At 38.8% G+C, this 13,092-nt stretch overlaps 1 protein-coding gene across 8 annotated transcripts in view; it reads right to left on the minus strand.

The window, feature by feature from the left end:
* The window catches only part of CFAP299 (cilia and flagella associated protein 299), a 717,854-nt gene that overhangs the window by 312,768 nt on the left and 391,994 nt on the right, over positions 1-13,092 (minus strand). For 2 of the 8 annotated variants that reach the window (XM_086407564.1, XM_086407558.1), the window contains exon 4: positions 2,590-3,090. The exons of the other annotated variants lie outside the window; for them this stretch is intronic. In XM_086407564.1, coding sequence (XP_086263690.1) covers positions 3,067-3,090 — 24 coding nt within the window. In that variant the 3' untranslated portion in view covers positions 2,590-3,066. Of the gene's footprint in view, positions 1-2,589; positions 3,091-13,092 lie in introns of those variants that run through there. 8 annotated transcript variants of the gene reach the window in all.

Genomic DNA, 13,092 nt, shown 5'->3' on the forward strand with positions numbered 1-13,092 from the left:
AGTGCTGAGGTTTTGCTTTTCATTAGAATCTGCAGGAAAAGAGCTGAAGAACGCCTGTCTTGTGACACATATGTATTGACCTCAAAGGGTGAAATGCAGGGCACTATTTATTCAGGTGAAAAAATACAAAGCTTTGCATGTTGTTCAGCAGTGATCAAACAAAGAAGATTCCAAAGAATGTACTCCATGTGTGACTTTCAGAACTCAACGGTTGTATTTCCAATATTAAGTGGTGAGGCAGAAACACCACAATTGTTAGGGCAGTGACAATTTTATTCATAACAAACTTTAAAATAGAAGTTTTTAAAATCATTTTTATGTATAAATAGTAAGTATTAGCACTAGCTTCCATTATGATTAAATGCAGCTGTTTTTGATAGCTACTAATAGCTGTTTTTGATAGCACTAATCTGCTGAGATGAATGAATAATTTTTACAAATTATTTTTGTTGCAGCGTTTCTAATGATGGAAGCCAGTCCTCTATGTTTTCTACGTAGCCTTTACTTTGGATGATTAAAACTGCCCACCGTATTCTATCATGTAAAGCTTCTCAGGATGTCATCATCAAATTATCTACGAAGCACCCGTTTCATACTTGCTAGGTGACAAGTATAAGACGCAAATCCCGATCTCAAAGAATTTACAGTTGTGATTTCCTCCTCTCCCCAGGGATGAAACCTTTCTCTGTGTATTTTTTAAGCTTTTTGCAATAGCAAGCTGTTAATTTTATCTTCCATGGCTCTCAGTTTTCTTACTGAAATGAGTTTATTCAGACAGGTCACTTATAAAGCTCCCTTTAGGTATGCAACTTCTGAGATTCTACATAACTAATTTCAAGAGTTCTGAGGCTGAGGACATCATGGGTGGTAGAGCTGGAGTTTGAGATAAGAATGTGAAATATCGAGGTTTAATAAATAGAGTGGAGGGAGGGGCACATTCCAGGGAAATGGAATTGGGCAAGCACAGATTAGAGAAGAGCTGACCAAATAGTTTCAGAAGTCCGGTGATGGGTCACCCTTGCTCGAGGGTAGCAGGAGAGAAAGTGGACTGGTAAGTTAGGCCAGATGGCGTAATGACTTGATTCTCTTGAAACTTGGGTTTCAGGATTTATTTTAGAGGCAAGAGGGTTTTCTAAGGAGAAGGGGTAACGTTTGCAAAGTACGTTTTATAGAGATTGATGAAACTGATGGGTGTGGGTGTTTTAGAGGTGATAAGTTCAGTTAGAAAGTTCTAGAGAAATAGGAACATGTCTGTAAGGCAGATAACTCAGGGGATTTCTGTTGTAAGTATAAAGGGAAAAACAAAAATGTTATACCATGCACATGGTCTACCAATCACTACACTGGAGGGTGGATATCAGTTTTACACGCATCTTTGGAGGAAATTTAGTCCATGCTTTCATTTCGCAGGACAGATGCTTCACATCACAGTAGAAATCTAGGCTCAGGAAAGTTCATATCCTGATAAAGTGCCAAAGATATGATCAATAATTGTATTCTCTGGAAATCTTTTTTTCTCAGAATTAAGAATGGCATCTAAGTGCTACCACTGCTCAATAAATCCTATCATTGTGCAATAGCAATGAAAACCCATGAAACAGTGAGAACCAGGGCAGCAGTTCTTTTTTTATTGGGGTAGAGTTGCTTTACAATGTTGTGCTAGTTTCTTCTGTACAGCAAAGTGAATCAGCTATATGTTTAAATATATCCCCTCTTTTTTGAATTTCCTTCCCGTTTAGGTCACCACAGAACATAGAGTTTCCTGTGCTGTACAGTAGGTTCTCATTAGTTACCTATTTTACACATAGTATCAATAGTGTATATATACATATATATATGTATGTATGTGTATATATATATAGACATACATATGTGTATATATATGTACATACATACACATATATCGGAGAAGGCAATGGCACCCCACTCCAGTACTCTTGCCTGGAAAATCCCATGGACAGAGGAGCCTGGTGGGCTGCAGTCCATGGGATCGCAAAGAGCTGGACATGACTGAGCGACTTCACTTTCACTTTTCACTCTCATGCATTGGAGAAGGAAATGGCAACCCACTCCAGTGTTCTTGCCTGGAGAATCCCAGGGACAGAAGAGCCTGGTAGGCTGCCATCTCTGGGGTCACACAGAGTCGGACATGACAAGCAACTTAGCAGCAGCAACACATATATATATATATCAGTCCCAACCTCCCAGTTTATCCCACCATCCCCCTTTTCCTCCTGGGGGGCAGCATTTCTGTACCCAGTAGGGTAATAAAAATTTTTCTTCACAAGCCTTTGTATGATCATAATGAACCAAAATATTACTCATCTCTAATGATGATTTTAGTAGGAGAATAATATATGTAACAGGGCTTCCCAGGTGGCACTAGTAGTAAAGAATCTGCCTGTCAATGCAGGAGATGCAAGAGATGCAGGTTTGATCCTGGGTCGGGAAGATTCCCCTGGAATAGGAAATGGCAACCCGCGACAGTATCCTTGCCTGGAAAATCCAAAGCGCAGAGGAGCCTGGCAGGCTATAATCCATGGGATCGCAAAGAGTCAGACACAACTGAGCAACTGAGCACACAATACATGTAATGAAAATAAGAGGATTTTATAACAGAATCTCAAAAAAGGAGCGAACAAGAAGAAAATATAAAAATGTTAGAGAGGCGTATGAGCAACTGGAGGGCAGAAGGTTGTGAAACATGGCTTTCACTGGATAGGTCAGCAACCTAAAAAGTCCTCTTAGGGGTTAGCATTCAAACGAAATTTTCATCAAAGTTCTCATGGATTTACTTAATCCTCAATACATAGGTTATATCTACGTATTGGTTGGTTAGTACAAATTTGCAATTAAATCTTGAAAATGGTTTTTAGCATGTTACCTCTGGGGCCCTTTCTTCTAACTTAGTTCCCACAAGAAGATGAAAAATATTAAGAACCTGAATCACTCCGTATTTCTTGTGCCAGATACACTATGTAGATCCCATGGCAGGCATATGTAATGAGGGAGTCAATTGCTGCCTCAGTTCTCATTTGGCCTTTCCCAGTGTCCAATATGTTTCTCTCAGATGAACTGGTCCACAGGGAGCTTCAAAAAGTCAGGGTGTATGAAGAGAAGGAACAGAAAAAATTTCAGCGTTATGACAGTTTTCTGCAAGCTTTATGTTTTTACAAAGTTACGTTAATTGATTTCCACGGTTTAAATTAACCAGAGCATAGTCACCTTAATTAATCAAACCCCCCCCTTGCTATCAACTCACACACATGCTACCATTCCACTGCAGAGTAACATATTTCTGCATTGTCCTACATATGGTCCAAATTAGCACCTGCATAGTTCAGTTATTAAATGAAAAACAGCCCTTTACTTGACCTAGAGAGTTCTTGTATACAAGAGCCTATCCAACAGCATTATGTCTTCCCTTATCAGATGTGTGTGGTATGACATAATGAATGTAACACTTCAGTGCAATTGGCAAGATTTCAATTCCCAAGCACGGGGTCACATTTCCCTGCTCATTGTTTTGAAAGCAGACGTTATGCATTGGGTAGCTAATGGTGACGCTCTGGAGTTTTCCCCTCAGAGATCTCAAACCAAATCTAAGAAACTAGTAATCTAAATTTAATAACATTCTGAAAATTAATTTGCTGAACAAGAGCTTCTTAGGATAAGTGATGAAAACTCCAGAGAAATCTTAGGTGAAGGTGTGAGGCCAGCCTCAAAGTCTCTTTTATCTGAAAATTTTAAAGGATGACAGAACTGCATAGAGTGTTCAATTCTGGTTTTATGAATAAGTCTCCTATTTTTGTTGCCTTCAGAAAGCAACATTAGAAACAAATTTTAAATCATTTCTAATATACTTTAATTTGTGCATAATGGGCTAGAGTCCATGGGGTCACAATGAGTTGGACACAACTTACCGAATGAACCACCATCACACAAATAATACATATCAACATCATCACACCCTTTATATGAACTTTAGTATTTTACCATTTCTATCCATTAAAATTTTTTTCTGAAGCTTTACTGGGACAAACATATACACATATGTCTGAAGTGGTTAGGCTTCAAGAAAAGAGAAAGAGGCTTTTGAGACTGTTAACAGACAGGATAGAATCTATAAAAAGATATTCTTTTACTCAGAAAAAGAAAAGTGTGAAGGTGATAGAAGCAAGAGTTTTTAATGATGTAAAAGACTAGTAGTCCTGGCTAATTGTGGCCAAATCTTATCACTGGGTGAAGAACAAGAAAAAATGGAATTCATTTGGAACAGAAAAGTTAGTATTTAGATAATATTAATGACTTACTTATTCTTTTTTTTAATTTAATTTTATTTATTTTAATTAGAGGCTAATTACTTTACAATATTGTATTGGTTTTGCCATACATCAACATGAACCCACCACGGGTGTACACATGTTCCCAATCCTGAATCCCGCTCCCACCTCCCTCCCATACCATCCCTCTGGGTCATCCCAGTGCACCAGCCCTAAGCATCTTGTATCCTGCATTGAACCTGGACTTACTTATTCTAAAGAACTGAACCAGCATGGAAAATCCCATGGACGGAGGAGCCTGGTAGTCTGCAGTCCATGGGGTCGCTAAGAGTTGGACATGACTGAGCGACTTCACTTTCACTTTTCACTTTCATTCACTGGAGAAGGAAACGGCAACCCACTCCAGTGTTCTTGTGCCTGGAGAATCCCAGAGACGGGGTAGCCTAGTGGGCTGCCATCTATGGGGTCGCACAGAGTCGGACACGACTGAAGCAACTTGGCAGCAGCAGCAGCATAATAGTTAGAAAGATTTTTTAAAAGATATGTCAGGATAAATGACAGAAATAAAGCAGAGAAAAATGTTTTGATGCCCTGAAGACAACCAATAATGGTCACTCAGACCTGAAAGCTTACATTCTGATTAATCAGGTGTGGAACAGAAAAGATATAACTAATCTGTCAAAGGTTCAGAAATGGACAGCTGCAATGAGCAAGGATGGGATATACCTCTCATACAAGAGTATATTGGGAACAACTGAGACTCCAGTTTAGAAAGTGAAAGATAAAAACAGATGATTAAAGTATTCAAAATCCTAAAACTTACATAAATGAACTTCTCTCCCAATAGTAAGACTAGAAATGTGCACTCCTAGACACTCAAAAAAAGACATTTTAAAATACAGAAAAGAAAATGGACTAGATTTCCATATAATACAAAAGTTCTTTACATAAGTAATTATTGAGCATCTGCTATGGATAAGGCACTGTATAAACACTAGGAGCAGTAGTTATAGTCGCTAAGTCGTGTCTGACTCTGCGATCTCACGGACTGTAGCCTGCCAGGCTCCTCCGTCCATGGAATCTTCCAGGCAAGAATACTGGAGTGGACTGCCATTCCCATCTCCAGAGGATCTTCCCGACCCAGAGATAGAATCTGGGTCTCCTGCATTACAGGAAGATTCTTTATCATTTGAACTACAGGGAAGATATGTATTTAATTTTGTGCTATCCTTATTTTTCAAAACTAAAATTATTTAGAAATTCAAAAATAGTTATTTTAGGCAGTTAAGTGGTAAACATATGGAACTCATTAACTTTAAAAGTTAAGGTAAAAATAAAAATATGTTCAAGAGATATTTCATTGCATTCAATGTAGATAGATCCATATTAGGTTAGTTAAAAGAAAGTAGAGATTTTCCAAGCACACCTGTAGCTTTTATGTTATAAAATGAACATCGGTATCTTCTATTAAATATCTTTTGGTAATAATACAAAAGAAAATATTTGCTCCAATAAGGGGAACTTTTCCAGGACTTTTGACTTTGTGAAAATTTAAACATCAGGCCCTAGGTTTTGTCACTAAGAAGCACGAGGACTTATAGAATAAATGATATAATTATTAATGTAATGGTAAGAAAAGCACATTGGGAGACCCCTTAAGATATTTTCACCTTGTGAACCTATAAATAATAGTTTACAGAGGCTTCATATTTATACTGTATTCTTTCCACCACCGTCACATCTGCCCATAGAACAGCAAATTTTTCTCATATTATCTTTGAGATAGATGTGTTATACTACAGAAGGAGAAAGAATTTGATAAAATCTGTGGACCAGATTTTTCTTAATGGGCTAAATGAGAGTTAATTCACAACCTGTAAGTCAACAGCACTCATAGAATGTTGATGGATAAATGGATACAACATGAGGAGTGTTCTCTGGCAGAGGACCTCAGGCTCTGCTCTTGGTACCAATCTGTTCAACCTTTTTATCAACAACGGGGATGATGACAGGGAAGGTTTTATTCACTGGCAGCCTTCACGAGCTAGGAGAAAGAGGCGGGATGACAGAAACACTGGAAGGATCTCAATGGGCCAGAATTGATGGAGTGAAAGTTTAAAAATGAAATCTAAGTGATACGTGTAAAATGCTGCCTTGATGGGAAAGATTCAGGGGAAGAAACAATGAAAATAAGACCTTTGAGAAAGAGACTTCCCCTTCTAAGTCTCAGTTCCCTCATTTACATGAGGGAGGCAACAGTAAGTTTATTACAAAGAATAAATGTACATGCATATAGAATGCAAAGTTTAGCACTCAAGTTTTAGCTACTGTTCTTCTTATTCAAAAGAATATAAAATAAACAACAAAACAGAGTCACATTTTCCTACCTCAAATGTAACTTGAGACCTTATCTGGTGATAATAAATGCACATTAGAACAAGGGTTTGATTTAGACTGGACCGGACTCTTAAAAACTAAAAGTGAATTTGAATTAACTATAAGACTATTTTTAGTGGGGGAAAAAAATACAAAATAAGACTGTGATACTGTCCAGGGAAAAGGCAGGCAGATTCCACAGGACAAATTTGAAGGCAGCGGTTGGAGGAAAACAAAATCAACCGTTTTTGTATATCTCACTGAAATCAGCCTGTTCAACAGGGAATTTCTCTCTTTTCTGTTTCACAGGTATTCCAATATCACCTTGTACCCTTTCTCTTCACTAGCTCCTGAAGTTATAAGTTTCCAAAGCCTTCCCCAAAGTTCTGGAGACGTCTGATGGTCTAACATTCTCCAGGCTCTTGAATCCCCAAGGGTTGCCTTTGCATCAGGCTACATGAATGCTGGCATGAAAGATAGCCCTTTGTCAGATTGCTATTGTTGTTTAGTCACTAAGCCTCATCTGACTCTTTTGCAACCCCATGGACTGTAGCACACCAGGCTCCTCTGTCTATGGGATTTCCCAGGCACCAAAATGTTTCTCATACAAAAGCATTCATGAGCTTAGGGGACTTTACTGAGTATTTGGTAAGTACATGTTCAGTCATGTCTGCCTCTTTGCAACCCCACGGACTGTAGCTCGGCCAGGTTCCTCTGTCCATGGAATTTTCCAGGCAAGAATACTGAAGTGGGTTGCCATTTCCTTCTCCGGGGGATCTTCCTGACCCAGGGATCAAACCCGTGTCTCTTGTGCCTCCTGCATTGCAGGCGGATTCTTTACCACTAAGTCACTGGGGAAACGGAGTTACTGGCCAGCATCACAATAAGCATCTTACACATCTTGCCATCTGTTAAATTGCCTTTGGCTAGTGCATGCTATGTTACCTCTTCTTTCTAATTGCATCCTGTTTCTATGCTTCCCTCTTCCCTTTCAACACTTCAGGAATAGCTCTTTTTCTCGGTTTCTATATCTCTAGGTCCCCAGGCAACTAAAGAAGTGGGTAGTCCTAGTTCTAGTTCAGATACCTAAATAAAAGTATCCTCTACTGCCCCAGTTTCCAGCAGTCCAGTGCCAAACTTTTCAGTTCCACAGGCTTCCCACCTCCTTTCCTTGACTGGCCTCTCATTCTTGTTTGCCTCTGGTGCTAAACCTCTTGTGATTTTTCTTGTTTATGCAACTTACTCCTTTCTGCACACCTGGGTACAACTTGTCTTTCATCCTTTGTTAAACTTCCACCTCATCAATCTCCTGATTGATGGAACATTAACAAACATGAGCATGAACGGAATTCACAAGAGAGATTTCCCTCTGCCAGAGGAAGAGATACACATAATATACATTTGATGGACAGAAAGACTGCTTTTCATAAGCATAATATTAGCTAGGAGTAGGCAGGGAAAGGAACTAAAACACTATCTTGCAGAGTTTCCAAAGATTTTATTTTTCATACAAATCTGAGTTAGAGCACATCTTAGAGATAATCAGTTTCAATGATCTCACTATGAGAAAAAAGAAACTGGGGCCCAGATGGATTAAATAGCTTCCTGAAGACCACAAAGGTAGTTAGAAGTTATAACCAAAATCTCAGAACTTCTCAACTGCTATTCCAAGGTTGTTTCCATTATATAACATCGTCTTCTTTGTATTCTAATGGTTTGTGTATTATTAATATCCAAAAATATTCAAGTTCTTTGACACTAAAAATTGATGGAATACTAATTGTTTTTATTCTTCTCGATATTTGTGTAACTAAGCTTCCCTGGTAGCTCAGCTGGTAAAGAATCCACCTGCAATGTGGGAGACTCTGGTTCAATTCCTGGGTTGGGAAGACCCCCTGGAGAAGGGATAGGCAACCTATCCAGTAATCTTGGACTTCCCTGGTGGCTCAGCTGGTAAAGGATCCACCTGCAATGAGGGAGACCTGGGTTTGATCCCTGGGTTGGGATGATCCCCTGGAGAAGGAAAAGGCTACCATTCCAATATTCTGGCCTGGAGAATTCCATGGACTGTATAGTCCACAGGGTTGCAAAGAGTTGGGCATGACTGAGTGACTTTATTTTCAAGCAAAGGGAAGATAAGAAATTTGGCTGACAGCTAAAATTCATCTGAAATCTCAAAGTATCCCAAATAGTTAAAGTAACCTTGAAATACAACAGAGTTGGAGGTCTCACATCTCCTGATTTCAAAACTTACTACAAAGTAATCAAACAGTGTGGTACCAGCTTAATGAGAGACATGTTGACAAAGAGAATAGAATATTGAGCCTTGAAATAAGCCCTCAAATGTATGCTCAAATGATTTTCAACAAGGGTGCCAAGAGCATCCAATGGAGAAAGAATAGTCTTTTCAATAGTTTTTTTCTTTTTTCTTTGAGAAAACTGGATATCCACATACAGAAAAAAGAAGTTAGACCCTTACCTTCAAGCACAATCAAAAAATGAACTCAAAATGGATCAGAGACCTAAACAAAGATATAGAACTATAGAGCTCTTACAAGAAACAAAAGGGGAAAGCTTCATGCTACTGGTTTTGGCAATGATTTCTTACATATGACACCAAACTCATAGACAAAAAATGAAATGTAGATAAATTGGATTTTATCAAAATTGCAATTTTCGTGCACCAAAGGACACTATCAACAGAGTGAAAAGGCAATCCATAAAATGGAAAGTATTTTCAAATCATATATCTGATAAAGGATTAATATCTAGAATGTATAGAAGAACTTCTATAACTCAACAACAACAAAAACAAATAAACAACTCTATTAACAAATAAGGCAAAGGACTTGAATACACATTTTTCTAAGGAAGACATAAAAATGGGCAATGGGCACATGAAAAGGTGCTCAACATCCTTAATTATGAGGGCAATGTAATCAAAACTACAAGGTTATACTACTTCATACTTACTGAAAACAAGGGCTGTTATCAAAAAAAAAAAGAAGAAGAAGAAGAAGAAAATAAGGAGTATTGGCAAGGATGTGGAGAAATGAGAGTACTGCTTGTGGAAATTTAAAATTGTACAGTACAGGCACAATGAAAAAAGTAGAGCAGTTCCTTCAAAAGTTAAACATAGAACTGTCATATGATCGAGCAATCCACTTCTGGGTATGCGTCCAAGATAACTGAAAGCAAGGACTTGAACAGATATGTGTACACTCATATTCAAAGAAGCATATTCACAACAGCCAAAACATGGAAGCAACCCAAGTGCACATTGATGGATGAAGGATAAACAAAATGTTGGTATAAACATACAATGAAAAACTATACAATTTTTAAAAAGAATGAAATTCTTTTTTTTTATTTTTTTAAATTTTATTTTATTTTTAAACTTTACATAATTGTATTAGTTTTGCCAAATATCAAAATGAATCCACCACAGGTATACATGTGTTCCCCATCCTGAACCCTCCTCCCTCCTCCCTCCCCATACCATCCCTCTGGGTCGTCCCAGTGTACTAGCCCCAAGCATCCAGTATCGTGTATCGAACCTGGACTGGCAACTCGTTTCAATTCTTAACCTGGATGAACCTTAAGGATACTACGCTAAAATGAAACAAACAGTTACAAAAGGACAAATATTGTGTGATTTTACTTACATGAAGAATCTAGGGTAGTCAAATTCATGGAGGCAGAATGTAGAAGGGTGGTTCCCCAGGGCAGGGGCTAGTTATTGTGAAATGGAAAGTTTTGATTTAACAGGTAGAAAGTTTCCATCTAGAGAAATGAAAAAGTCCCAGAGATGGATGGTGCTAATAGCTACACAATAACATGAATATACTTAGTGCAATTAAACTGTACAGTCAAAAAATAGCAAATTTTAGGTTATTTTACCACAATATAAAGTCTTGGTCAATAATTACATTCATACTTCAGTAATTTTTAATAAAAACCATTTATTCATCCAGAATATTTAAATATTCAAATTCCCAAAACTAAAAGATGTAGGGATACAGAGAAAATATAAACTATTTCTTAAGAAATTATAGAAGAGAAAAACCATCCTGTAAATAGATGAATTCCAGTGTATAAAATGATAAGAGAAGTGACAGAATTGAAGCAATCCAGGAACAGTAAGACTACATTTGTGGGGGTGAGGTTACAGCTCCATATGGGAAGAAAATTTGGAATAGATACTTAACCACATGAAATTATGATTTAAGTATGAACAATAAAAACAGTTCTGTCTGTCTGTAATACAGAGTAATAGAAGGACAAAAAGAAAATAAAGGTAGATGAGCTGATCTGGGAGAGTCTTGAATGCCAGACTATGGAAATTGAAGGCAACGCAGAAGAAATGTGTAATCACTCTTCATTCCCTTGGGAATTTGAATGTTAGGGAGTCTGCTTCAGCTGTCAAAAAAAATCAGATGGAACCACCACAGTTCAACAGAACATACAATGCTTGTTGAGTTTGACCACTGCATCTTCTCGCTTATCTATTCCCTAGAGAGTCTAGATGGAGAAGGCGATGGCACCCCACTCCAGTACTTTTGCCTAGAAAATCCCATGGACAGAGGAGCCTGGTAGGCTGCAGTCCATGGAGTCGCTAGAGTCGGACATGACTGAGTGACTTCACTTTCACTTTTCACTTTCATGCATTGGAGAAGGAAATGGCAACCCACTCCAGTGTTCTTGCCTGGAGAATCCCAGGGACAGGGGGAGCCTGATGGGCTGCCGTCTATGGGTCGCACAGAGTCGGACACGACTGAAGCGATTTAGCAGCTGCAGCAGCAGCAGAGAGTCTAGAATTATGTAACTTTGTTATTTTCCAGCTCCTATTAATAGAATATGAGAAGTTAAAATAGAAAGGGGTTGGCACTGATATTGAATGAGACACTTGATAAGCCTTGATGAATACTGTGGGAGATAATCTGAGAAGGAAGATAGTATCTATAGGATGATGTCTGTGTTCCCAGCCTATTCAAGTACTAGTGGGGAAACATGGGGCTGGGATCAGGTGGAATAGAGGAAAACGAAAAATGATAAGTCTTACTTAGATAAGCTGAGTTTAACGTATTTGTAGAACAACTTAGTAGAGATTTCCAATAGCATTTTGATGATATGGTTCTGGAGTTCAGAGGAGAGAATCGAGAAGATCTGAGAGCCTTAAGCATAAGGTGAAAACTTGGGGTGGTAGGTAAAGAAGTACCCAGGGTAAACTTAATTAAGAAAGGAATATACAACCCAAATAAAATTCAGATAAAGTTAAGAGGCTAGCAGAGGCATGAGATGCTGCTATGAAAAAGTAGCAGGTATAGGAGTAGAGGGAGACTTTGAAAAAAGCAAAAAACTTAAATGACTAATACCTTCAAATGTGACAAAGAGAATTCAGTCAAATCTTTAGAAGTGAGCAACAGATTTATCCATGCCTGATCTGCCTCTTGAGAAATTTGTATGCAGGTCAGGAAGCAACAGTTAGAACTGGACATGGAACAACAGACTGGTTCCAAATAGGAAAAGGAGTACGTCAAGGCTGTATATTGTCACCCTGTTAATTTAACCTATATGCAGAGTACATCATGAGAAATGCTGGACTGGAAGAAACACAAGCTGGAATCAAGATTGCCGGGAGAAATATCAATAACCTCAGATATGCAGATGACACCACTCTTATGGCAGAAAGTGAAGAGGAGGAACTCAAAAGCCTCTTGATGAAAGTGAAAGAGGGGAGTGAAAAAGTTGGCTTAAAGTTCAACATTCAGAAAACGAAGATCATGGCATCTGGTCCCATCAATTCATGGGAAATAGATGGGGAAACAGTGGAAACAATGTCAGACTTTATTTTGGGGGGCTCCAAAATCACTGCAGATGGTGATTGCAGCCATGAAATTAAAAGACGCTTACTCCTTGGAAGGAAAGTTATGACCAACCTAGATGGCATATTCAAAAGCAGAGACATTACTTTGACAACAAAGTTTCGTCTAGTCAAGGCTAGGGTTTTTCCTGTGGTCATGTATGGATGTGAGAGTTGAACTGTGAAGAAGGCTGAGTGCCGAAGAATTGATGCTCTTGAACTGTGGTGTTGGAGAAGACTCTTGAGAGTCCCTTGGACTGCAAGGAGATCCAACCAGTCCACTCTGAAGGAGATCAGCCCTGGGATTTCTTTGGAAGGAATGATGCTAAAGCTGAAACTCCAATACTTTGGCCACCTCATGCGAAGCGTTGACTGATTGGAAAAGACTCTGATGCTGGGAGGGATTGGGGGCAAGAGGAGAAGGGGGTGACAGAGGGTGAGATGGCTGGATGGCATCACCGACTCGATGGACGTGAGTCTGGGTGAACTCCAGGAGTTGGTGATGGACAGGGAGGCCTGGCGTGCTGTGATTCATGGGGTCGCAAAGAGTCGGACATGACTGAGAGACTG

This window comes from Bos grunniens, chromosome 6 (genome assembly GCF_055505025.1).
Source record: "Bos grunniens cultivar Pamir isolate PY7600 chromosome 6, Bosgru_T2T1.0, whole genome shotgun sequence".
In the NCBI taxonomy this organism is placed as follows: Eukaryota; Metazoa; Chordata; class Mammalia; order Artiodactyla; family Bovidae; genus Bos; species Bos grunniens.